The sequence below is a fragment of the Malaclemys terrapin genome, chromosome 11 (genome assembly GCF_027887155.1).
Source record: "Malaclemys terrapin pileata isolate rMalTer1 chromosome 11, rMalTer1.hap1, whole genome shotgun sequence".
Classification (NCBI taxonomy): Eukaryota; Metazoa; Chordata; order Testudines; family Emydidae; genus Malaclemys; species Malaclemys terrapin.
This window is the reverse complement of record NC_071515.1, coordinates 65,839,805-65,867,759: the sequence shown is the minus strand read 5'-3', so window position 1 is coordinate 65,867,759 and position 27,955 is coordinate 65,839,805. Positions and strand designations below refer to the sequence as shown.

At 40.6% G+C, this 27,955-nt stretch overlaps 1 protein-coding gene across 2 annotated transcripts in view; it reads left to right on the top strand.

Annotated features, from left to right (window-relative positions):
* The first annotated feature begins 2,631 nt into the window (after positions 1-2,631).
* Positions 2,632-27,955, top strand: part of CCDC93 (coiled-coil domain containing 93) — a 105,899-nt gene continuing 80,575 nt past the window's right edge. For both annotated transcript variants that reach the window (XM_054043910.1, XM_054043909.1), the window contains exons 1-6: positions 2,632-2,738; positions 4,369-4,482; positions 6,540-6,634; positions 9,540-9,651; positions 11,584-11,682; positions 14,111-14,167. In XM_054043910.1, the coding sequence (XP_053899885.1) occupies positions 2,697-2,738; positions 4,369-4,482; positions 6,540-6,634; positions 9,540-9,651; positions 11,584-11,682; positions 14,111-14,167 (519 nt within the window). In that variant the 5' untranslated portion in view covers positions 2,632-2,696. The remainder of the gene's footprint in view (positions 2,739-4,368; positions 4,483-6,539; positions 6,635-9,539; positions 9,652-11,583; positions 11,683-14,110; positions 14,168-27,955) is intronic.

The following is a 27,955-nucleotide window of genomic DNA, read 5'->3' as shown; positions in this document are numbered from 1 at the left end:
ATAGCTCTCTTGAGGTCCAGCTTAAAGGTTACAAGCACAGAGGAGTCCACAAGCCATAAAGAAATAAAAAGAGATAAACCTAATTGTGTCTTCCTAGACATTTCCTGATCTACTTACATATCTGGGGTTTCAAATGAGTCGTTTCTAGGTATGATACCAATGATTTTTCATACCTGGCCCCAAGCTTCTTACAGCATAATTCCAAGTATCAGAGGGGTAGCTGTGTTAGTCTGTATCCACAAAAACAACGAGAGATGCACTTCTGAAGAAGTGGGGTTTTTTTATCCATGAAAGCTTATGCCCAAATAAATCTGTTAGTCTTTAAGGTGCCACTGGACTTCTGGTTGTTTTTACAGCATAGTTGCAACCCTGTCTGCCTCTCCCCAGAGAACAACCACAGACAGACAAAAGGGGGATCTTGTTTCAATTTTTAAAAGTTCTAGCCTTTCCATTGGCTCTTTTGGCCAGGTGCCCACTTACTTCCCTTTACCTATGCATAGCAGTGAGACTTTTTAACCCTTTACTGCTAGAGCAATTAGAGAACTGCTACTAAGAGGGCTTTTATAGCTACTGGCTGGAGGATCCACATTTTTGTATCCGCACAGGACTCTATGAATAAGTGTTTGCAGGATCAGACCCTAAGGCTCTTATTCAGCATAGCGCTCGAAAGTAAATTTAAGCACGAGTAGCCCCATCCCTATTTTAAAAAAATCACCTAAACCTGTGTTAACTTCAGTGGGGTTGAAGCATGTGCTTAAGTGCTTTGCTGAATAGGATTGGACTTAAGCAAGTACTTTGCTGCATCAGGGCCGGAAGTCCCAACCTGCAATGAATCTAATATAGCATTTCTGTGGCTGCATGGGGCCACCAGGGCCTTTTCTTGAAGCCACAGCCTCCTGAGTGGTGCGACTGCGCAGGGAGGGGGGAGCAGCAGTGGCCCCTCCTCCTTCCTGTTGCCAATGCCTTGGGGTTGGTTGGTGGAGCCACCAGCAGGGGTTGGGCCCTGCCTGCCTCTGGGGACACCTGGGGCACAACATTGGAGGACATCAGGAATGGTAACATACACAAGCCAGTAAGTGAACACTTCAATCTCCCTGGTCATTCTATTACAGATTTAAAAGTCACTATCATTGAACAAAAAAACTTCAGAAACAGACTTCAAAGAGAAACAGCAGAACTAAAATTCATTTGCAATTTCAACACCATTAATCTGGGCTTGAATAGGGACTGGGAGTGGCTGGCTCACTACAGAAGCAGCTTTTCCTCTCCTGGAATTGACACCTCCTCATCTATTGGACTACATCCACCCTGATTGAATTGGCCCTGTCAACACTGGTTCTCCACTTGTGAAGTAACTCCCTGCTCTCCATGTGTCAGTATATAATGCCTGCATCTGTAACTTTCACTCTATGCATCCGAAGAAGTGAGGTTTTTACTCACGAAAGCTTATGCCCAAATAAATCTGTTAGTCTTTAAGGTGCCACCAGACTTCTTGTTGTTTTTGTAGATACAGACTAACACGGCTACCCCCTGATATTGGAGGAGCAGTGAGTTCCCCACTTTCCCAGGGGCAGTGGGGCTCAGGCTTTAGGCTGCAGCTCCGGGGTGGTAGGGTGGGAGACTCTGGCAGTGGGGCTTTGGGCTGCAGCACCAGGCTCCAGCTGCTAGGGCCGGGCCCTAGGGTCCGGGCCATGCGGCTTCAGACTCCATCCTTGGGCCCCATCTCCCGGACAGGGGGCACCAGGCTCCAGCCACCCGCTGCTTCCCCCAACCCCTAATCCAGGGTTTATTTGTCCCCAGGTTTGCTTGGGCTGAGTATGTCTGCTGTGAAAAGTGATACTTGTATGTTTATTAATATCACTTTTCACAACAGACTTACTAGCTAGCAATAAATAAATGGACGTGTATCTGTGCATATTTATTTGTTTTTCCTAAAGCTAATCAAGAAGTATTTTAGGGAAAAGTGTGAGAGCAGCCACTAGCAAGAGTTGGTGGCCGCACTCTGAGGCCACCAAATAATTTGTCCTGAGAACCCCTGATCTAGCAGGCGCAATGGTTTTGCTAGCATGGCGCTTATATTTGGGGGAGAAAATTAGGGGCATGCTTTTAAACTCCCACTGATAGTTTAGTAACTAACAAGCCTACATTACTCGCTCTGAATACGACTGCATAGCACTAGCAGCAGCGGTGAGAAACCCTTAGGGGGTGCGGGAAACTTTTGCAATAGAGAGAAAAAAAATCGGGATAAGTAGTTGCGTTTACAAAAGATGCATACGCACGTGCCCACAAATGCTTTTAAACCACCTCGCAACCCCCAGTGAAACGCAAAGCGGAGGGAAATCCCGGATTCCCTGGACGCTGGGGGCTAATGCAAGCGAAGGGGGCTGAGGACAAATGCTCTGGCCTGGCAGGGAGGTTGCCCTGGCCCTCCCTACAATTAACCCCCTGCCTGTAGCCAGCGGCCACCCACAGCCAAGGGCAGACCTGGAGGCGGCTACCCCCAGTCCCCAGCGCTCTGTGTTCCAAGCGGTCACATGACCCGCCTGTCACCCTTCAGCGCCCGCCCCCTTTCGCAGCGAATGGCGCGGCTCGAACGCGCACGCGCGGCGGGGACACCCCCGCGGCCGTTGGTGGGCGGGGGCAGCGCGGGTGACAGCGGCAGGCGCGCGGCGCAGGCAGGCTGCAGAGCGGGCGCGATGGGCGCCCCCAAGGGACACGGGTACCAGGCTCCGCAGGAGGTACGGCCCCGCCTCGCCTGCCCGTCCGGGGACACCGAGCTGCCCCTTGCGTGCACGGACTCCCTCCGTCCCTGCCCCAGCTCCCCGGGCCTCGCCGCCCCCCCCCCCCCTCCGGGGCTTCCTGCAGCCGGGGGGCAACGAGACCCCTGGCCCAGCCCCCCGCCTTGCGCCCGGCTGCGGGGCCGGCTCCTTACGGTCAGCAGGCGCACGGCCCGCCCGCCCGCCGCTATGTGCCGGTCACAGCCTCCTGGGGCGGCCTCTGCCTCTCCCCTCTGCCGGTGGCTGCCAGGCCTGGCGGCTTCCCCTGCTGGAGGGTCTGAGCCCGGCGTGGCCTGCCCGCTGACGGGCTTTGGCATCAGGCCCAGATCCCGGGGAGTTGGGGGAAGGGGGTTGTCCGGGCCAGAGGGGCTAAGGGCCAGAGGGTTGCGGTTGTCGCCCTGGCCGCAGCCCTCTGCTCATCTCAGCAGTGTTGTACGTGTGAGTGGTGATTCCCTGCCGAGCGTGAAAGCTGCCACATCAACGCCAAATATCAGGAGACTCCCAGATGAAGAGGTTGGACCCTTACATGTCTACCAAACGTAAACGGCTGGAGACACTCTGGTCTGGCGGATTGTCTTACTTTATTAATTCTGCAAAGGCAGCAACTTCCCAGCCTGGCTTCCTTTTTCCTACATTGACTCTGGGGTTAAAAGAGACAGGATGTTTCTAGCCGATTGAGCATAAGGCCTGAAGCCAGGAACGTGTGAATTCTGTTCCTAGCTCTACAGCTGACTCTTCTTCAAGGGGTTGGCGTGTCATGGAAATTCTCCTTTCCCCACATTTCCTGCCTGTAAAATGGGGGTAACAACACTTATTACACAGGGGTGTTGTGTGAATTAATTAGTTAATGTTTGCACAGTGTTTTGGAAATAAAAATAAAAAAAGCTTAATCTAAGTGCTCGATAGTAGTGCTGGTATTGCCCTACTCTGGACTGTTGAAAATGGTTTGTTTGGTTTAAAGGAAACAGTTGAATCCCACAACCATTTCTCTTACCATCTTCATACAAAGTTTTGTGAAAACATTACATTTAAGATGTAGTATTGTATAAGACCTACAGAGTTGAAAGAAAACTGCAGAATCACAGGTATGTTACCTGTGCTGTGGCAATTGGTGCCCGTATTGTTTGGATTTACTTTAAGAACAGATGGGACAGGGAGATCTAATGAAGAGCAGGAACTGATATGGATTCAATTTGAATGCAACAGCTGAATTCTTTATTTAAAAGAGGGAGAAAACACCACATTTAGAGAAGAGATGCAGACTGATTGAAATAAAAGGGCAAGAGTGATTGGTAAATAATACCTGGGTTTTCTCAAACAGGACAAAACATTTAATGTTAAAGCCACTTAGAAACACATTAAATACTTGCCTAATGTTTTTCCTTGTGTGCAATTGTTGTAGTTGCCATAAAGATGTTATCAGATTGCAAATGGAAGGGAAGTGTGTGAGAGAGAATCTCTCTATTAACATACACGTGGTCTATATTAAGAAAAAAATTGGGAAAATTTATTTTGAGTCCTAATGTTGGGTGGTTGGAGGAGTAGAGTGAATACAATATTTTAAAATTAGGCTTAATTGTATCTTTGTTAGGTTGAAACCAGAGAAGATGAAGAACAAAACATCAAATTGACTGAAATTTTGGAGTTGCTGGTGGCAGCTGGGTATTTCAGGGCAAGAATCAAAGGGTTATCACCCTTTGACAAGGTGAGATTATAATCCAGGATTATTAATTAGACATAGTTTACTGTATTTACTAAATATGGTTTTCAAATTCAGCTTAATAGTTCCAGGTAGTAAGGAGGAGGGGAGATCAGCAGCAAATCAAGTTATTTTTATTATTTATATAGTGCCACTAATGTAGTGAAGCTATGAGCAAAACTGAGTCCCTATCTCCGGGAACTAAGGCACCCAATTCTGCATTTACTCATATGAGTGGTCTTGTTGACTTCAATGGGACTATTCACATGCATACAGCTAAGCACATACATAACTATTTGCAGAATCAGGGCCTAAAATTCTGAAATGGGTGTGTGGGGCATTTAGCTGGAACTAGAGTTTCATGGCTAAACAAACAAGGACCTAAATTTGTTTAATATGAAAATTTGTTTGTGTTGTGGTATGATCACTGTAAAGGTACTATTCATACTGAAAATGAGGAGTAATGGAGGCAAGTTGAAAGAAGGTTAAGGAAGTTATTAGGCGTGGAGTTTCATGAAAGAATGGAACAGCTTATCTAGTGAAGCTGTTTTTGGACTGTTGCTGGAAATCTTTTGGGAAGGGTTAGGTAATTCTGTGGAAAAGCAGTTATAGGGACCTTCATCCTCAAAGACAGGCAGTAAGTCACGCTGTACAGAGTATATGCTTAGAGAGGTACCTTTGTTGGGTTAACATTTGACTTGATGATAAATCCCTGAACCTTGCTTTGAAAATGCATCCCTGGTAGTTATGGCAGAGCCTTTGAAAATGGGCTCTTTCATTTCTTTCAATAATTTGCTTGTACACAGGATAGTTGTGCTGTCCTATAAACCTTTGCTTGCTAAAATTGCAAGCTATTATATTTATAGCGCCATAGGGAGTCACAGCACTTTACAAGCACAAATATAAGTATGCCTAAGGAAGACTATCTAATGCCCTGATTCTATAACTGGATCTGTGGAAATGAACACTTCAGTGGAACTCACACACATCCAGTTGTGGGACTGGCGCCTTGTATCCTGATCCTGCTGTGGTGTTTCTTACATACATAAGTGTTTGTAGTGAAACTCTGTAGGCTGTTATGGTATAGAATATTTTATAGGACTTTTTGTTAATTGTTTGATTAACTAACAAATATTGTTATAATAAAAATACCCCCCCTTCTACCGACTGTCACACTAGACAGTCAAGTATGAGAAACAAACTAGACACTCATATACAAGGATTATTTCATAACTATGCTGAGTGTTTTATATTAGAGAGGCAGTGTGGTGTAGTAGAAAGGGTACTGGACTGAAAGTCAGGAAACCTGAGTTCTATTTAGATTCTGCCACTGACCTGCTGTGAGAGCTTGGGTAAGTCACTTCACCTCTCTGTGCCTGTTACCTCTTCTAGTCTTTGTCTGTTGTGTATTTAGGTTTTGCAAATATGTACACATGGTTAACTTTGAGTGAGTAGACCCTTTGAAATCAAAGAGACTGCTCTGGTATTTTGAATTGAGCATGTTCATAAATATTTGAAGGGTTGGGGCCTAAGATAGAGACCTCTTCAGGTCAGGGGCTTTCTGTCACTGTTTGTATAGTGCTTAGCATGTTGTGGGGGGTGTGTGTGCTACTTCTAATGCAAATAATAAAAGAATAGCAGTGGAAAAACTTGAATTAGGTAAATGAGAACACACGTTCCAGTCCTTGTTTATTGAGTTTGTATAGCTCACGATCTCTAAAACAGCCACTTCATCACTTCTTTAAATTCTTTATTTCATTCTTCGTGGCTGACAGTGTACTTGGATTTTCATCTACTTGCATGTCAGAGAACTCAATGTCTCAAGAAAACTAGGAAATCAAGTTTAAAAAATAAAATGAAACATCACAAATGGTGGTCTTGTATTTCTCTTCTCTTCACTATATTTTGATGAGATATTAGATGGCATTTGAATCGTGCCGTATTGGAGGTGGGAAAGGAGACTAAAAACGTGAAGCCATATTGGTTGGATTTAAATCATATTTGTTTGAAAATTCCCCTCTCAAACGTAAAGTGAAAATAACCGTATTTTTGTTCATTTTTAGGTAGTTGGTGGCATGACCTGGTGCATCACTACTTGCAGCTTTGACATTGATGTTGATCTGTTGTTTCAGGAAAACTCTACAATTGGTCAGAAAATGTAAGTTGATGAAGTGGGAACCATGGTTTGGTTTTTCATAGTGTAAAAAATTTGATACAAATCACCATCATGTTTATAAATGTGAAAACAGGGGATTAGTTTTACTGAGAAATGTCCGGTTTTAGGAGACCACTTCCCAAAGGCTCCCATGTATTTAGTATAATTCAGTTCTCTGTCTCTTGGAAGATGATGCATGTTAATTAGTTGTCTGTTGCGGAAGACAAGTTTCACTGTAAATCACCTTTGGTCCTCTTTTGTGGTCTCAAACTTAGAATTGCAAGGATCAACCAATAAAATCTACAGCATGACATTGTGATCTAAGCCCTTGTGAAAGGGAAGTCGCTCACAAGTACCCCAAACTGTGGAGGAAGGGAGGATGGAGAGCATTCACATGGTGGGTGGAAACCCAAAGAGCCTTCTTCCTGCTGCTGCCACCTTTCATAGACAGCACTTGATTGCCACCTAGCCAGTCCTTGCATCATGGAAGGTTGCAAAATTAGTCCATGGCAGCTCTCCTTAGAAGGGCAATGCAACATTTTTAAAGTGCAGTATGTTTCTTGATAAACCTGGGGTCTTGTAGACGAGTGGTTCTCAAAGCCGGTCCGCCGCTTGTTCAGGGAAAGCCCCTGGCGGGCCGGGCCGGTTTGTTTACCTGCCATGTCCTCAGGTTCGGCCAATTGCGGCTCCCACTGGCCGCGGTTCGCCGCTCCAGGCCAATGGGGGCTACAGGAAGGGCAGCCAGCACATCCCTCGGCCCGCGCTGCTTCCCGCAGCGCCCACTGTTGTAGACCACAATTAAAAGTTGCAGGAAGTAACTAAGGAAGGACTGCAAGTTTCATTAAAAGCCCATTTTTCCACTTCAAATAAGTGGAATATAGTTTCAGCTACTATGTCTGCCTCTGTGTTCCCCTCTTGATTTTCAGTGATGTTTACAATCGTGTTACTTTAAAAAAAAAAAAAAAGTTATTTTTCTCTCCTGTTGCTTTGAGAGACATCCACATCACCAGGGGAAATGAGCTATACACAAAGTACTCTTAAATAACCAAAGAAACAGAAAATAGAGATGAATGTATTTTTCCTCTTATCTCTCATAAAAATCTTAGATGTTAGTTTTAACGGTAGCAGGACAAAAACATCAGTTGTGTCCTTAAAAAGAAAGTCCCCCTTGATACTGTTACTTTAATGAAAACATTTTAGTTGATTTTTTTTTTTAATTTAATACAGAGAAGTTTGAATTTAAACATTCCCGTGGAATATTTGGAACTCCAATAATAAAGGACTGTGCTAGTCTGCAAGAATCAAAGTGAAACTTTATAGTCTGTTTTAATTGTTCTAGCTGAAGAAAATGCAAAAAGTAAACAGTGAGAAAATAGCAGTAATTGTTATAACAATATTATTTGGATGTTTAATAATCTAAGGTGTTAGTAGTATAAATAAAGATATTTGTTTTTTTAAAATATATTGTTTTTTTTAAACTGGTAGTCTCTCTCAATGTTTCCATGCAGCTCTTGGGGTGGTGTTAATAGGGATTAATTAGCAAGTATTCTGTTGATGTTGTTGTCCAGTGCACATTTTGCCAGCTCTGATTAGACAATGTTCTAATAATAAAAATCTTGGGTCTTCTATTATAAATGTAATCAAAATAAGTATGGAAGCATAAATTAACATCACAGTTATGTTTGTTACATGATTTCTTGTCCCTCTGTGGGACAAAAATATTTTAAACGGATTGCATGTACTCTTGGTTGTACAAAGAAAGAACACTAATGCATCTCATTAACACATTGACATAGTGGAAATTACATCACATGGTGAGACATCTATAAGAGGAATTACAAAATTCGCATTCAACTATTTCTCTTTGAATCAACATTGGCACTTCAGGCACTATCCCCAGTTTCTGGATCTTTTCTCTTTTCCATCCCACTCTCTCCCATCCATCTGGGCAATTTTCCTTCAAAACATCAGCAGCTCTTTAGGATGATAGTCTCTGCCACTGATATCCGTATCTGGACACTCATTTTTTTTTTTTCCTTTGGGAAAAAAATATCACATCAGTGACTCCTTTAAGTTGTTGTCTGTAAAGATTGATACTTCCTGAGCATGAGCACCAGTTCGTTGTATATCAACTTAATTCTTTGTGGTCAGGAAAGAATGCTTTATTCTGAAATCCGTGACAAAACTCCTGTTAATTCAGTGGTGCAAGATTGAACCCCAGTAGAGTTATCCCCCTGTTAAGCTACCTTTCACTTTAACAGCACTTTTATGAGCTGCAGAAGGACACTTTTTCTCAGCAAACTGGATTATATATACTCCAGCTGATTGGACTTTGTACATGTAAGCAGCATTCTTGGTAGATATTCCACTTTTACAATATTCTAGCTATTTCATAGTTTTTGTAGGAGAGGGCGCTTAATTAGTAACAACAGCAGAGATCCACTCGGACAGTTTTAAGTTTCAGATTTTTCATCCTGAAATTGAACTTTCTTTGATAAAATATATAATTATGTTTTAAAGTTACTCTCTATCTTTGAGCAGTTAAATGTATGTGCATGGTAACAGAAACATATGATAGATATCCCTCACGATCTTGCGTGCACTGCATCTGATGAGCCTAAGCTATTTTAAATTTGATGTTGAGTAATGGAAATTAAGAAACAAGCAATAGGCTTATTAATTTTAAAAAATACAACTTCACAGCTGTGCTCATAAAACAAGAGGTTTTTTTCCAAATTGTGTTACCCAGTTTCATCCAATAGAGGGCACTTTCAAACTACTACGTAATTTGGAAATTAGTATCCTAGGACTGACATGGCTACAACAACATTGCATATTTTGGAAATGTCATTCTTTAAAATTTAAACCATTTTATTGTTTACACTTTGATATTTTTCTTTTAAAATAGTGCCTTAACAGAGAAAATTGTGTCTGTCTTACCAAAAATGAAGTGCCCCCATCGTTTGGAGCCGCATCAGATCCAGGGACTGGATTTCATTCACATATTCCCTGTTGTACAGGTAATAGCTTTGTTGTGCATCACGCTTTTTTTTTTTTTTTTTTTTTAAACAAAGCAAAAGCCTTAAAACTTACATAGGACTTTTAATACCTGTGTGACTGCTGAACTTTATACCTTCTGCAAGTTTGTTCTGCTTTGGAATGAAATATCAGGTTAAAAACTTTTTTTAAGGGTAAATATTTTAAAACACCAGGATGTCTTTATATAAAAGGGAATTCTAAAGCACACTCTGACCCACATGAAGAACAAAATTGTCTGGATTACCTGCAACATTGGGCTGGATTCTGCAGGCAGTCATTCTGCCAGTTGGAAGAAATCTTGCTTTAGAATCTGCTAGTGGTTCTTTTTCGAGCCCATGTAGGGTCCTGGTGCAGTAAGATATTCCTTGCAAAGTGTAAGAAATACATGGAATAAGTTACAAGGAAAATGGCTCAAAACACAGGGTATAAATGAGATTAAAAGACACTCACGTTTGTGTTTTTTTTTTTTTAAAGTGGGGATCAGAGGGTGTAAAGAGAGAGAAGAAAGGAAAGAATTAAAAATGGGGGATGGGAAGAGTCAGCCTGCTTCTGCTCAGAAATTCTTTAAAGATGAACAGCAAGGGAAAAAGCTAAAACATTCCAGTTACTAGTTTGATGCTTTGTGGTTAAACTGTCCCACATAGTTTTCTTAGGTTTTATTTTATATTTTGCTTTTTGGACTGAGATTGAGTGAAATCTAAATATTTGAATTAAAAAAATCAGTCAATACAGGCAAAATTCCAATGAATAGTCCTAGTAATTGTGTTGACTTCCTTGTCTCTTTCGAAATCAACTTTGACAATTGGCTTTTTATCTTGGGCGAGAGAGGCAATGGGATTTTGATGTGGAACTCAGCATTTTTTCAGTAATTGTCACTAATTTGGAAAATCCATGAGAATAAATTTACAGTGAGAATTTAAAAAGTTCTTAGTGAAATAGCAGACATGAATATATGGGATAAATCATATGTGAATATATCTAGTTCTGCAATGCGTTGTTATACAAATAATGTTGCTCAGAATGTGCTAGGTGACTCAGAAAACCTAGAAAGACACAATTCTTGCCTAAAGGAACTTACAAACTAAGGCTCTGGTTCTGCATTGTGATTTACTCTGGGGGACTATTGCACCTACACAGAGACCTGTTAAAGTCAATGACCCATGTGGTTCACAATATAGGATCAGGGCACTCACTCTGTCCCTACTCCTTCAGTCATGCTTGTCTGTAGGGAGTGCACGTGACGACTATTAGTAAATATTTCCAACAGCCAGAAATGGGACACTGGATGGGAAAAGCTCTGTTACTACAGAGAATTCTTTCCCAGGTGGGTCTTGCCCACGTATCAGGGTCTATCTGATCACCATATTTGGGGTTGGGAAGGAATTTTCTCCCAGATCAGATTTGCAGAGATGGGAGGGTGAGGGTGTTACACCTTCCTCTGTAATGTGGGGCACAGGTCACTTGCTGGTTTGAGCTAGAGTAAATGGAGAATTTTCTGTAGCCTGAAGTCTTTAAATCAAGATTTGAGGACTTCAGTGACTCAGACAGAGGTTATGGGCCTATTATAGGAGTGGGTGACTGAGGTTCTGTGGCCTGCGATGTGCAGGAGTTCAGAATAGATGATCATGATGGTCCCTTCTAGCCTTAATGTCTATGAGTCCAGGGGGTGTGGGAATGCCTGGGTTACAGACACAGTATGTATGTTACTTATTAAAAACTCAACAGAGTCATAAACTATGTACAAAAATAGGGAAGATGAAGATAATAGAATAGCTAATGTTATTGAGCTATTTATGGAGTTAATCACTGAGGTGTCACACATCCATAAAAACTTTGAGTTTTGAGTTGATTTTTTTCACATACAAAATACTTAGAAATAAGTTGTTGCATAATAGTATCACTATTCTCTTTAGTGGCTGGTGAAACGTGCAATAGAAACTAGAGAAGAAATGGGAGACTATATCCGCTCCTATTCCATATCCCAGTTTCAGAAAACTCGTAGTCTACCAGAGGTAAGACCTAGCTAAATCTTTTTGTTTTCTCTCAAAATATGTCTGTACACACATGGGGCTGTCCCCTCAGCTGCTGTAAATCCGTGTAACTGCATTGAAGTTGATAGTACTGTGCTGATTTACCTTAGCTGAGGATCTGGCCATGATTTTTAGTCTATAACTGGATGGGTCTAACTATGAAGGTTACTGTTAGAAAAGCAAGTAAACACCAGAATACAAATTGAAGGTCCATCTGCATATATCGGGGGAGATGAATTCTTGCTAACCCCAAATAGTTCATAAGTGTGATATTACCAGCCTTTGCTTAGAGCCACTGTTTCAGCCCAGAAAGTGACAATATCAAATTGTTACAGTTGCAACAGCTCTGGGCAAAATATCTCTGATAATGCTAGTCATATTAGCCTGGAGGTTGAGATATGTAATATGTCCTTTTCTGAACAAATCCATTGGGACTAGTTCTCTGTCAGTACATTAGTTATCTTCACAACGGCTTATAGAAATGAAATACTGAGGAGTTTACAGTTGCGTAACAGACTACTTTTGCTTAACTGTGTGGAGTAGAATTCTAGTGCGATAGGCTGATTTGCTGTGCAATCCCTTTTTATTTCCTTGAGGTTGAGAAACATCATCTCTGAATATGTAACTGAAAACTTTATAACCTCTTGCCAATCTTCCCCCACTCTTCATCTGAACTTGTTATGAAATTGTGGTATTCAATTGCACTGTCTTTAAGGAAGTATGAATTTACAAACATTTAGTTACATCTTTCACCTGATCATTTTAATTGGTTGTCTGAGGTTACTGTTGTGTTGTCTTTCCATAGACCATTTGTGCTAGGAATATTATGGACATCTAGAGTTAAACCTCCTTTTCCATTTTGGGGAGGTGCAGTTGCTATTTCAGTTGTTAATTGGTTTGGTTAACCGGTGAGATTGCTGATACAGACTGGCATATGTCTGAAATTTTCAAATGCCACTAAGGGAGTTAGCTGCACAAATCCCATTGATGTTCATTCAGAGTTGGACTCCTAAACCCCATAGGTTCCTTTGATAATGCTGGATGAGTGGTAATAAAAGAGAGATTAAAAATCTCAAATGTCTAAACTTTAATAATAGATCCACTTCCTAAAACAGCTGTATTTTGAATACAGAATTGTGAGAGGAAGGATGGCCCAGTGGCTAGGGTGATGGGCTGCAACTGGTTTCAGTTCCCTGCTCTGTTACAGATACAGACTTCCTATGTGACATTGGGCAAGTCATTGAGCCTCTCTCTGCCTCAGTATCCTCATTAAAATGGAAATAATAATTCTGACAACCCTCCTTCCCAAACTGAAATCTAAGTAACCATTACAGTAACGCCTCACTTAATGTCCTCCCGCTTAATGTTGTTTCAAAGTTATGTCGCTGCTCAATTAGGGAACGTGCTCGTTTAAAGTTGTGCAAAATGCTCCCTTATAACGTTGTTTGGCTGCCTGCTCTGTCCACTGCTTGTAAGATTCTGTAGAAGACCAGTGACTTTACAAGGGAGCATTGCACAAGTTCCTCTTCTCCACCTCCTCCCCCGCCCTCCCAGTGCTTCCCCCACTGCCAAACAGCTGTTTCGCGGCACCTAGGACTTTCTGGGAGGGAGGGAGAGGAGCAGGGAAGCGCTGCATCTCCACTCCTCCCATTCCCTCCCAGAAAGTCCTAAGCAATGCCAAACAGCTGTTTGGCGGCGCTTAGGACTTGGGGGGGGGGGGGGAGAGGAGCGGGGATGCGGCTGCTCCGGAGGGGAGGTCGAGTGGGGGTGGGAAGAGGTGGGCCTAGAATGGAGCGGGGACAGAAAGAGGCGGACCTGGAGCATCCCCCAGCAAAGTTGGCACCTGCTCTTCTCCAGGGAAGCTGCTGCTGCGAAGGTGCTTCCTAGCGTTCTTGCCTGCAGTGGGCTGTGCCTGTGTGGGGTAAGCCAGGGGCACTTCCAAACCACAGTACAGTACTGTACAGTATATAACGCCTTTTGTCTGGCGCCCCCCCCCCCCAATTTCCTTGGAACATAATCCCCCGCATTTGCATTATATCTTATGGGAAAATTGCATTCGTTTAACATTGTTTCACTTAGTTGCATTTTTCAGGAACATAACTACAACGTTAAGTGAGGAGTTACTGTATACTGAAACACTTATTTTTCTCTGCAACAAGTCCATGTTAATTTGCCTTGCGATTTCACCAAGGATCCCCAGTCTTGGGTAGGATCCCTATTGTAGCAGTGCTGTACGAACAGAGAACAAACAGACTGTTGATGCAATTGTAGAGTTAAGTGTACTTAACTGAATAATTGAGCAGCTCGTTTAGGAACCAGTTGACAAGTCTGCGTGCTAAATGCATTAGTAGTGTTGAGGCTTAAGCTTAATTTTTTTGGTTTTTAATTGTGTCAATTAATTGTCTTGCAGGATGACGAGTTTATGCAAAGGAAAGAGAAGGCTATCAAAACAGTTACCAATATCTTTGTAAGTACAATATATTGAGCTTTTATGATCAAGCTTCAGAACTTAAATGTTTAAAGACCTTTTTGTGAGTAATGAAATGTGATATTTAATTCTAATTAATGCAACTGCTACTGGGTTTTCTCATGAGGAGGTCCCAATTAGGTGCTGCATGTCAGATCTCGTTCTCAGAAAGGGTCATAGATGCCAACATTTCCCATTAGAAACCTTTAGGTGTATAATGCACTGCTGGCATAAAGCACGTCAGTTGCCACTGCAGGGAGTGTCTCTTTCCATTCCATCAAACAAAAGTCACAAGATGACACATACATCATTAAAACTCTAGGAGACTAAAACATTCATTTGAAACTGTCAGAAACAGGAATAATTTACCCTTAAAATGAATTAAAATGGAATCAAGCCCTGGAAATTAAATGTATTTAAATGAATTTAAATCTCAAAACTTGTTTTCATTGTAACTACTTGCTATAACTAACAACCAAAATATGAGCACTCCTTGCAAGTTATGCCTACTTGGCAATGTTTTTTCCTCAAGGCATTCAAACTCTTGAGAGTTGATAGTATTTTATTTTTCTCCTTCTTTAAACGTATAGCTTCTAACCCTTCAAATGTCAAAACTGAAAAAGAAGCTGCTGCTATCAGAAACCATGTTGTTGCAAATAATGTTATGAATCAGATAATGCCACCAAGGATTAGTATATCATGTGTACTTTAATTGTCATTCTGTCTTACCTGAATTAAAATGTCTAGATAGCAGGTAGGCATCTCTGTGCTCTTGTTTGCTGAACAATTTGTATTTCTAATCTGACTATCCATTTACTTTCAACGTCAGTAGTTTGCTTCACTTGTCTTTGATGCTCTCTGTACATTCAAAGGCCAAATTTTTGAAAAGTGACTAGTGATTTTGGTGGTCTCAATTTTGGGGTATTCAAATAAACCCTGCAGAGAGGCCTGGTCTTCAGAAAATGGTAAGTACCTGCCCTCTGGGGGGTTGGGGGGATATTCCCCATTAATGTGGGTGGAGCTGGGTACCCAGAAATTGATGCTCCCCCAAAATGACAGTCAGCCTTGAAATTCTTGTCTGTAGATTTTAAGGCCACTATGATCATCTAGTTGACTGCCTGAATAAAACAGATCAAAGAACTTCACACAGTAATTCCTGCTGCATTGATGGGAATTATTCTTCTGTGCTACATAAGTCAACATTTTTGAGGCAAATAAGTGGTGAAACTAGAGCATATATTTTAGGAAGCGATCCAATCTATATTAAGAGTCTCAAAGTTGTGGTCAATGTATCACTTCCCTTGACAGTCTGTTCTTTGGTTAATTACCCTCCCTGTTAAAAATGTTAATTACATTCTGCCTTAATTGACCCCTCATCTTTCTTTGAACTACTAGCTGTTGTCAAAGGTGACCCTTTGAGTAACTCCACTCCAATAGTCCATATTTCATGTGAAGCTGGAAATTAACTTCTCTTCCCATTCTAGGTTTGCCCTTTTCCATGTGCATACTCTGATAACCTAGCTTCTGTTGCATAAGGAATTCAATCTTCTTGTTTATCAGCCGCATCAGGTAAATTAAAGAGGCGTTGTCATGCTGAGAGGCAAACTCCTAATGTGTCACACATCACTTCCCCCTCTAAATCCATTGAACTTTCACCTGTTTTTCAAAGTTGTTCTAAGTTAAAGATATTTATCATTAGAAGATTTTGTCCAATCTCAGCCATAGTTTGCTTTTGTTTCTTCAGTGAAATCATAATGCTGGATGTATGATTTTGGTCACCAGTACAAAGAAGTGATGATCTTAAAAAAACTGGATTGATGCTGATGAAGCAGCTGGGTTTTAGTGGCTACATTGCCTTCTGTTCAGTCTCCTCAGAGAAGCTTCCTGCTTTTGTATATTCCCATCAGCAACAGAGTCACAGCTGCGTTAGCATAGTCCATGCCATGAATGCCTATGTTCAGGTGAAATAACAGCCATACATCATCCCTTTATACTTTTCTCCCTTCTGGTCATCCTAATTTATCCACAGAAGATCAACAGAACACCCCTCATGAGGTTGATCCACAGAATAGGGTTCCCACTCACACTATCTTGATTTCATTGCCATATATCTACATAGTACATCAAGTTCAGGATCCTCCATCCCAACAGATTCCATTCCTTTCCCCCTCCCTATTCAGACTGAAGACTAGATTCCTGCCTGAACTGAAATCCCAGCAACTGGGATTCCAGAATGTGGGCCTTTTGCCCCAGAAACTTGGAATGTCCTCAGTGGTCATAGATCTTGATGTGATGGCAGCAACCTAGTGGTGGTGATGCACACTTTGTCCCACTTCTGCTTCTCAGTCTGCAGACTTCACAGGCAGGATGGAACTTGACCATGCATCTCTGTTTTTTGTAGATTTCAGGGAATGCTGGTTTGTGGAAAGAGGCAAATCCAAGTCATCCCCCCCTTTCTCCAGAGGCTGGGTATTCCTAATATATAGGCTTGGCAGGAATAGATTTTTATTGGCAAATGTCAATAAATGTTAACTTCACCCAATACACACAAACAGACGAAAAAAATATTTCCATCAATGATGATAGAAACTTACAAATAGACAATGTAAGAAAAATGCTGCTTTAGAACTTACTAGTTTGATTTAAGGATATTTATTTTGTGATTTTTGATGTCATGTTAAAACACAACCGTCAACAGTTGTAAAGCTTTAACTTTTGACTCTCAACATGTACTATCGTTACATAATTATTGTTTGACCTCCCATCATATCCTGCAACTCTGAAAATTTAAATCAATAAAAATCTTAAAGCATAAAAATAAACATTGATATCCATCAAAATTATAAAAAAAAAAAATCAAATTCTGCCAAGCCTTATTTATGTAGATAAAATTCAATTGTTAGACCTTGTATTGGTTCTCCACTTTCTCACACTAACTTGAATAAGTTGGAAGACTAACTTCTTATCTAAAAATATTCAAGAACAGAAGGAGGAACGGGTCTTAGTCAACCATGTTTTATAATTGCTGAAACAATTATAAAAAAAAATACAGTTGGACAAATGTTTTTTTTAATATAAATGGCCTGTATTACCTTTTCCTCCCATCTTTGTTCCAGGATGAATCTTTCTACAGATATCATGGACACATGTTAAGGAAGCTTATGATCTTGTTAATTGCTTTAGAAAAGACCCAAATGAAGTGCTGAAGCAGCTCAACTTGAGCATCTTCTCAAAAGGAAGGCTTGGCTTGCCTTGTTGAGTTTCTTTCCTCTCCTGCTCCCAGCCCCCACCAATACCGTTTACCCAGTATAAGTACATCAGACCACCTCTGGTACCTGACCTGCACTTGTTGACTGCCCATCAGCGTTTGCTGACTTTCTTAGCTTTTCCCAAGGCTTATGCTACCCAACTGGTGGTCAGATTGCACACGGAAAGTTTAATTCTCTTACTGGGAATGTTGTAATCACAGTCTTGGCTCAAACATGGGTGGACTATGGATTTCCAACTATTCTCTAAGGAAAAAACCTTCATGTTTCCACAAGCTTTACCTTGGATGTTCCTTTGAAATCCCAGGTTAAGTAGGTTTCCTGTTCTGGGACACTGATCCACGAAGTCACCAGTCTTGATCTGGTTGGACTGCAGGCAGGACATGTAGCACTAACTCTGGGAAAGTGCTGGACGCTCTGGGATTTGAGGTCACCCAGGGCTAAATATGCAATGAGTTAATATATTTGTTTGTTTTGTGGTGACAAAGGAGTGGATACTTTTTTATAATGTAGAATCTGCGAGCTCTTCTCCACTAGATTATAGATAACTGCAGCGCTTTAATTTTTAGAGTTAAATGATAGTGCATCTTCACTTTATTGACATGAGTTAGGACAGGCCCATGGTATTCTCGAGTAGGGAGAACTGCCACCACATCCGCTGAATACTGGCGGTATAGGTTCCACACCAGCTCAGAATAAGGCATTAAAAGAGAATATTAGGGATTGCCTACCTCTGGATTGGAGGTGGATTAATTTTGTACCAGCTCCAGTCACACACAGGAGAGAGAGAGACACGCTGCTCTCTGTGTATCATCTTTAATGTTGATTCCACCATAACATTTTCTTGCATAGTGTCTTTTCTAGTCAGCCATGGTAGGAAGCAGTTTGTGCATTTGTGTAAAAACCCTCCTTCTCAAAACTAACACTAATCTGAAATACACAGGCCCCTTCCTTTTCAACGCGAGCAGGAAATTGTGATATAGAAATCAATTTGGCGCTGATAATGTCCCCATGGATTGCATAGTACAACATGCATGTTCAGCATGCAGTATGGATTCTTACTAGTAGAACATAAGACAATGCTGATTTATAGGAGTTGTGGGTCCATAATGCTGAATACCTAGCAGAAATCCTTCTGAGGAAAGAAACCACCAGTTTACTTTGGCATTAGAATTTATAATGCTGTATCTCTGTGTAGGGAGAACTTCAAACAAAAAAATCTTGGTGATATTTAACAAAACCTCAGATCACCAGTAAGAGCCATTAAGAATTTATTCTGTGCACTTGACCTTCAGCTCCATATTTCTTATCTTTAAATTTGCATAATTTTTAATCAGAGTAGACCAAGCTGAGCTGCAACTAGAAGAAAAAATAGACTTCAGATTGTTCTAAAGTAAACACTTTTTTTATGTTTAATCTTAAAATAATGCAGCATATATCAGTCATCTCATAATTATTTGAAATATTATTTCAATTCCATGTATAAAATGAGCTAGAAAATCTACCCACTTCTGAGGCTCTCATTTACATAGTAGCTGATCTGAAGCCAGTTTTCTGTTGCTCTTATCATTGTGTAGTATTCAAGTGCATTGCAGAAAGAGTTGCACTCTAGATATTTCATAAGGACTAGGTATACAGTGCTGTTTTCCGCTAGGATTTCCAGGCATGCCTTTTCCTCTGCTTCTTGCCACCTGTGACAGTGATACTGAAAGGCCTCTTTATTTTTACAGGTCTCTATTTGTTTTTTTCTGTTGTCGAGAACTGACCATGTCTGACATGGATGGTTCAAAGAGCTCTCTTCTTTTTCACCTGCTCTGTCTAGGACTCTTCCAACACATTGTTAGACTTAGTGTTTGAAAGTCCTTATCTGAGAGTCAAGGCAGTTATGGTCCTATTGAAGTAATTGCTGCTTTTGGACACCTGAAGAACCACAGTATATAGAAATGCCTTCTTCCAAAATTCGAAGCCCCATAATCTCTGAGACGAAGTAGGCTGATCAGTGCTTTAGTCACTCTCAGACTAGACTCCTGCAGTATGCTTTCCTGGGGCTAACTGTATGGGCCACATGGCGCTACAATGGGCGGCTCTGCCCCTTAAATGGAATGAACTTAGATGGAGAGAGTACATCATACTGGTACTTCACAGTCTGCACTGACTACCTCTACAGTTCCAGGTTCAGCCTGAGATGCTGCTCTTGATTCCCAAATCCCTTCGCTTGGACCCATCTCAGTGACCGCTTCTCCTTCTACTGCCCTCCATGGCAGCTGTGATTAACAAGGCCACTACATCTGCCCCCCCCCTCCCCCCCCGCTTTTCTCCAGGGTGAAATTTCTGGGTATCATGGGCAGAGCACTCTCAGTGGAAAGTCCTAGAGTGTGGAACTCCTTACCACCAGAGATCAGGAAGACCCCAAGTCTTTGTGAGCTTGGAAAGTATCGGCAGAGATGTGTTTATGTGGTTGGGGGTGGGAGATATTGGAAGAAGGGGAGGATTTGAAGAGCTCGGGGGCCCTTTGCAGTAGAACTTGTAGTTATTTTGTATGTGTAGATGCTATGACTATAGTGTGTATGTGTATTTCTAACTCACAGATATGTGAAGAGAACTGTCAGGTGAAAAAGGGTTTCGTGCTGGTGTGGGTGTAGTGAAAGATAGGTTTCATGGGCCATGGATGCTTTTTGTACTGATGTTGTGTGATGTGCTGAGGTTGCTATGGTAAATTCTTGAGAATTAAATAGGAGAATGTTGATTTTTAGCATTCTTACCAGTATGGAAGGTAGCTCTAGACTATGAACAATGGCTGTTCTTTGAACCTCAGTATCTGCTTTGTTTAAACCAGGGGATAAAGTTTAAAACACATAGACCTCTGCCCCGATATAACGCTACCCGATATAACGTGGTATAACGAATAAAACGCGGTAAAGCAGTGCTCTGGGGGGCAGGGCTGCGCACTCTGCGGATCAAAGCAAGTTCGATATAACATGGTTTCACCTATAATGCGGTAAGATTTTTTGGCTCCCGAGGGCAGCGTTATATCGGGGTAGAGGTAGTACTATTCTGGTCCTGTCTACACATTTCTCCCTTCCTTCTCTCCCCTATGTAAAATACTGTTCTTTTGAGATTAGACCCTGGCTATGTTTTTATTATGTATATTTTTCCTGTGAGGTATAGCTGTAAAGTGGATTTCTGAGCTATAACCTCTCATCTTGAGGTCTAAATAATGACATTTCAACACTTTTTGGCATTAAAACAAGGACATCTGGCTGCATTAAGTAATACCGAAGTAATTTTTGCAATCTCTTAATGTTAAAGCAGGAGACATAGTGGTTAGGTGGGTGGCAGGGGAATTGGAATACAGTTGCATTGGGAGATGGCGAATTTACATTTTTACTTCAGCTCTCTTTTTATATATATAATATATATGTGTGTGTGTATGTATGTATGTATGTAAGCCAGTTAAAAATCTTAAAGGACAACTTCTGCTGCATTTGGACAACTGTCATGAATTTAAATGGCTTCTATGGCACTTGCACTGATACCCAGTGGCTTTAATAAAAAAAGTGTTTCCTGATGTAAAGCTGCCAAAACTCATCAAAACACTTAAAAACAAGAGGGGGAAAAGAGGAGGCTCTGACGTATTTTCATGATACTTAGTGAGCAAAGCTAGAGAGCAGATTCTGGGAACACCAATGTTCTTTGTCAGTGTATCTGTAAAAGGGTTACTGTTTTGACAGTGTGTCAGGAGAAAAGTGTAGAATGTCATAACGAGCAGCTCAGATGCCCCTGTTCTATACTGATAGATGATTTTTGTTTGTTCTTTTGTTTAATAGGTCTGGAGTTTTTGTTCTCTTAATCAGGGTGGATTTGATTTAAATCACTAGTCAGAAGACTCAAATAATGGATTTCTACATAAAAGTGCATTCTTGTTTGGTTGTTATAACCTTAACACACATTTTTCACGACTCGGAGATAGATGTAGGTTCCATTTTTAGAAGGTACACGCTATACATTTTTAAAGTGATTTATTTTGAAAAACAGATTAGTTTTACAGCTATATCAGAAAATGAATGATTGTTCGGTTATTTCATTTACCAAAGGTAAGTGAAGTAGACATTTATGAAGTCATTGGGAGGTGAACTATCTCCAGTTCAACAAGTTAATCATTAATATTTGGAGGATTTTCTTGCCATGCTGTATTAGGAGGAGAACATCACCAGACAGACATTTAAATTGTTTTATTTACTAAAACAACAATGTTATGTATTCTGGATTTTTTCTTCAACAACAAACACATAATATTTTAACAAAACAAGCATATGAAATTTTGAATTGAGTTAAATGTTCAAGTTTTTTAAAATCCGTTTTGTTTTTGTTAAAATTGTTAACTAAAATGGTTAAATGAAATATTAAAAAAAAAAAAATTAAATTGACTGTCTCAGCCAGGTCTACATGAGAAACTTAAAATATTGGCTTCTGCAGCTAACAGTCGTCTTCACCTTCGTTTTCCTGTTTGTTCATAATCTGGAAAAGAAGAACAAGCTTTCCAGCTTTTTCAGGTCCCAAACGTTTTCTCAATTTGGAATGAATCAGTCCAAAGGAAGAAAATATTCTTTCTACACCAGCAGAAGAAGCTACTGCTGTTAAAAGTGAGATTATCACTTCAGCAGTCTCTGAATCCAAGTGCTTAAGTGACTTCCTCCAGTTCACTGGTGTGACTTTCTTTAAAACATCATCAGCAAATATTTCTTTCTTGAATGGGTTCACCCTTAGCTCTGAAGTTTATTATAGTCGGCATTATGGAAGGATGAGTGCTAGATGTCCGTGTCATAGCCAACTCCTCTTCTTCAGCAGGTAAGGTTTGACCTGGTACTGAGTATTGAGAATATTTTCAAGAAAATGAGCTAGAGATAGTGCTTATCCCATTCATTTTTTTAATGTTTGTAATTTAACTCTGTCATTGCATATTTCTCTTTTTAAGATCTCACTCAATTCCTTCCAGATTTCAACAGTGTCAGCAATAAAACAGCTGTTTCCCTCCATTTTGTTCAAGGCTACAGAAATAGGCTTCAGGGTACTCAGCACATGTTCAATATTTCTTTTAAGCTCAATGTTGAGAACTTTGGCTGTGACAGTGCCATCTATTTTTTTCACGATTTTGTTCACAAACTGTCATCAGATTAGGCCTGTTCTTGATATAGTGCTCAAAACAGTCCACTACTGAGTTCCATTGCACGTCTTGTGGGAGAGTTAGCTTGGTTCCTCCCACTTTTTTCAGAGCAGCTGTTGCAAAGTGGTTGTTACGGAAGTATTTTGCAATTTCAACAACATGAGCCTTTATTTCTGGAACACTGAAATCGTTGGCTAGGAGGTGCATCAAATGAGCACTGCAACCGTATGTTGTTAGCTTGGGACTCTCTTCTAAATAATTTCTTCTCATCTTGAATACATTTGCAGCATTGTCTGTGACCAAGTTGCATAGTAGACATTTGAAATTTTTTCACAGTTGTTATAGCTTTTACTGCTGCTACTTGTAAGTATTCTGCTGTGTGTGCATTTCCTGATGTATCAATTGTTTCTGTAGGAAGACATTCTCTTCTTCTGTTGTCACACAAGCTCATACAATAGGATCACTGTGGACATTGCTACACCCATCAAGACTCAGGTTAACAATTTCCCCTTCTAGACCTTTTGCACACTGCTCAATTTCTCTTTCATACACTTTATCCAGTAATTTGCCTGCGACATCTGCTCTGTTGGGTGTACTGTATCCTGGTCTTAATGACTGAACCATGTTAATGAAGTGTGGGTTCTCAATCATATGGAAAGGAGAGTTTGTTGCATAAACAAACAGGGCAATTTTTTCATCAATTACCTCGTTTTGTAATCTGCTGGTTCTTATCACAAATTTATCTATGATTGTTTCTGGATGATGGAGATTTTTTTCTTTTTTTTACCACAGGTGATATACTGTGGCTATGTGACATACATGATGTGACTGAAACACTATCATTGGCAGATAACTCTGAAACTATAGAAAACGATGGTGATCTTGAAGGTGGATAGTCTTCAGAATCCTGTATGTTGAGGATGGATTCCCCTAAACAAAATAAGTCAATGCAGTTATTTAATTATTATTACCATACTGCTCATTTAATATTATTCATTGCATTCACTGACATTCAGTATCCCACTGATTTAAAGGTGAAATTGTAAAAGGAAGATCTGCCTATTTCAGCTATTTATTTTTTTATCGCAACTGCATCTAAAATGATAGTACCATAGAGTAACAACTATATTTTTTGCTCAAACATGAGAATTCAAGAATAATCCAGAAGGAAGACAGGCAGTCCTTAAGAAGTATGAAATAAAAAAGTTAACCAACCTGAAAATCCTGCATGTTCAGACATGTTCCTTTCATCATCTTCAACGCAGCTTCTTCCTGAGAAGGAACACTTCCCATGATGTTGTTTCATTTGGGCAACCAGGCCTTGCATTTCTTTGTTGCATTGTTTGCATTTTGCACACATGCCTTTCTTATCCACAGGTAGAGGAACTTCATTAAAATATTCCCAAACTGGGTCTCTTACAGCCTGCTGCCATTATAGGTTTTCCCTCCTAGTGAGAGAATGGTATGATCTCAAATCAATGAAGGCTACACTCCGAAAGACCTCAAGACTTCTGGAATATGCTGCTTTTGTTTCTACTGCCTGTCCCTCCCTTCTCATATTTATCTCCAGACTTCTTCTTCTTGTCCAGATCTATTCTTCTATTCATTGAACTTTTTTGAAATTTTTCACTTTAGAGGTAAGGGTTTGACTCTGTGTACACAAATTTGCAGAGGGACAATAGGGTTGAGGGCTGTTATTTTTCACCTCTATATATTATTTATTTAAAAACATTTTTGGGGTTAACAAACATGTTATCTCTGGAGAGACAAATCTACAATTTGAGAACTGCAAAACTAAGCATCTCTGATGGTATCTTCTAGACTGAGCACTGAGTCCCAATGGGTAGGTAGAAAGATTAATCTAAATAATCTATACAGAAGCCCCTGGAACCCCATAAAATTGGGTCCCTAATCCATGAACTATTGGAACTCATTTACAAAACTTTCTTAAACATTACATGAATATATTGTCTCATACTATAGAATTAAAATGTATAATCCCTATTTCATGATGAGATATCTTTGAGCTATAATGTATCTTAATTAAAACTATCTTTAGATAGGTTTTTTTCCTCAAAAAGCATTTTATAAAAAAATTGATTTAAATAAAAAAAATTCCGAATTAAAAAAAATTATTGATTTTTATCCACCCTGCTCTTAATATGATGTAATGCAGAAGCTGCTAGATGTTAAATTTGGTGTGGTTTCTTCCTTTTAAAAATGTACTTTTGATCTTAGCAGATGCAGAAATGGTTTACAAGTTGAAAAAAGGCTATATGTGCTCTACACAGGGCTCCCATTATCCCTTACTGAAATGCAGCCTCCTGTGGTGTGAAAAGCAGTAGTTGTTGAACAGAGCACAAGTGATGTAAAACAACCATTTAGGACAGCATGTCGTGAAGAGTGCTGTATCCAATTGATACTGCATAGGGGAGGCAAAACAGCTGCCAGAAATGAAATTGGCCAGGGCACTAGGATACCTTCCCTGTATTAATAAAAAGAGACATGGGTTCTTTAGTGATTAGAAATGTTCCAGGGCTTTGGTTTTATGTCTGACCTGACAGATTTGGAAAGTATGGATATTACTTCTAGATCTTGTAAATATGCTGGCAAAACTGTGAATAGTGTATTAGGATTAAGGACTAGATCATGGCACTAGATTGTGTTTAAAAAAAGGATTTTTGTTACCTCACCTAATTCTGAAAGAGATTTTTCAGAGGGTTTGATTTTGTGTGTGTGAGAGTGAGTTTCTCATAAACAGTGCCATGGAGTTAAGCCAGTTTGGCTTGCAAAGTGCTGTTTGAGGTTTCCCCATTTTAGAGACTAAATGCAACTCATGGTATCAGGTTAGATTTGAGTGTATTCGAAACCAGGGTTAGTTTGTAGCAGCTGAAGTGCGTACAGCCTACTCCTGTAGGAGGTAACTTTTTATAATGGAGATTCTCAAGAGTCTGCAAGCTTCCATTTGCACCTCTGCGGTTCCTGTTGGTTCCTATGAAAAATCTCCTCATTTCAGAAACCAAGGTTAGGTGAGATCAGCTTCAACTGCATTTCCTTGAATAGTGCCAACTCTGAAAAGACACACTTTTCTAGACAACCAGAACAGTTAAACTGAGCTCTTTGCGGCAGGCTGACCTTTTTTTTTTTTCTTCTTATATTCAGAGTGTCAAGGTCTGCTCCTGCATCTCTAGAAGATTATGGGCATGGCTACACTTGCAGATTTAGAGCGCTTTGAGTTAAACCAGCCTTCGTAGAGCGCAGTAGGGAAAGTGCTACAATCTTTCCACACTGACAGCTGGAAGCGCACTGGCGTGGCCACATTAGCAGCTCTTGCAACGGCCACAGAGAGCAGTGCATTGTGGTAGCTATCCCAGCATGCAAGTGGCTGCAGCGTGCTTTTCAAATGAGGTGGGGGTGGGGTGGAGTGGAGTGTGACAGGGAGTGTGTTGTGTGTATGTGGGGGGGAGAGAGAGTGGGTTTTTGGGGCCTGAGAGCATGTCAGCATGCTGTCTTGTAAGTTCAGACAGCAACAGACCCCCCCCCCCGCCTCTCTCTCTCTCTCTCTCTCTCTCTCTCTCACATTCAGCATTCCACAGTAATGGTTGCTTTGTCTCGGAGCAGATAAGCATTCCGGCTATCAGAAATGGAGCTTTCAAAGGGTATATCTGCATTCCTGCAGTGATTACAAAACAATGGCAAGAGTGGCCACTTGTCTTAAGGGGATTAAATACAAGAGCACAATAATACAACACCTCATCCACGCTGGCGCTGTGGCATTATTTCACTCGCCGAGGTGAAGTTCCAGCAGCACTGTAGCCGCGGAGTCAGAGCGCTTTACATGCCTTGCCAGTGTGGATGGGTAGTGAGCTAGGGCACCCGGGGCTCCTTTATTGTGCTGTAACTCGCACGTGTAGCCAAGCCTTAAGAAAGGAGGGAATGTTGCTTAGTTTGATTTAGTTTGCTAATGCCCTGTTTTGGTCATAGTGCCTTCCAACTGTTGTAACAGCACAGATATGCAGTTTTGCGATTGCAAATTATCCTGAATGTATATTACTTCATTTACATAGCACTTCTTAAAATACCATGCATACCCAGGGAGTGGGAACTCCCTGTTTTCTTCTAGTTTGTTCTTTGGGTCTGTTTTTGCAATGTGTTTCTTTAGAAATCAGCTTACAGAACAGAGTCTGGTTTTCATTGTGCATCTGCTCTTACCCCAATAGTTGTGTGTGAGATCAAGTGACTTGTTTGAGGCTGCACAATGCACAACTGGCTCAGCCCAAGTCTGCCTATGTATTTGAATCCAAGATCCTCTTTATTTCTTGCTGTAACAGCTGAACAGTCATTTCTCCCTCCCACACACTTACTCTCCTAGGCAGTAGGGTCACTCCAGGATTAATCATTTTACCAGGCCTCAGCTGACCTGAAAGAGTTATTTGTTTTAGACAGTAGCAGTCTTAAAGGGACCCTATCAAATAGTTTGAGCCCAAAACTAGACTTGCTTGAAAACTTGCTCCAGAGGGCAATAGCATCTAGTTTATAACATACCCATTTGTCTGTCAAGAAACTTTTAAGTGCTGGTAACAATTGTGTTTTATACATACTGATATTCTTTGCTGGGGCAAAGCCCTCTGCAAGATGGACACTTGGATCAAATTAGTTAACAAACCCTAATCCCATTACTGTGCTGCCTCCATTGATGACAGACAGTGATGTAAACAGTGTGTTGGCTTGTGCTTAAGGGAAAAAGGTGAGGGAAATTTAGCATTGGGCATAAGGAGAAGGGCAGAAAAGTAGCAGGCATAGACATGTTGAGTCAAATTCAGATTGACGCAAATGAGTGTTGCTCTGTCAGTGGAAGTCAGTGAAGTGGCACCTACTTACACGACACTTGAATTAGGCCAGTTTTCAAGATTCTATGGCCCCAATCCTGCAAACTTTAAGAACATGAGTGCCGTTTGCAGGACTTGGGACTAAGAGTAGAATGAATAATGGGAAGTAAAGAAATGAAGTTACAGCTTTAAAAAATTAATAAAAACCCCTATGCTAATTTGACACACAAGTAAGAAATTTCAGGTTATGGTTCCTGTGTTAACTGGATCTGTTTACACATTTGCAATATTGTGTAGTGCACTGTTAAATTTTATACTTCATTGTATATGAAATTCATTATTGCTGTAAGACCCATTTTTTAATTTTTAATAATGTAATGAGCTCTGCACCTTTTTATACTTGATTAAAAATGTAGGAGATTTTTTCATCTCCTTTCAGACACACAACTTTGGTATTTCTACACTTCTTTTCAGATGCATCAAAATCATTTGATTGAGACTTCTGGGCCAAATTCTTCTTAGTTGTACT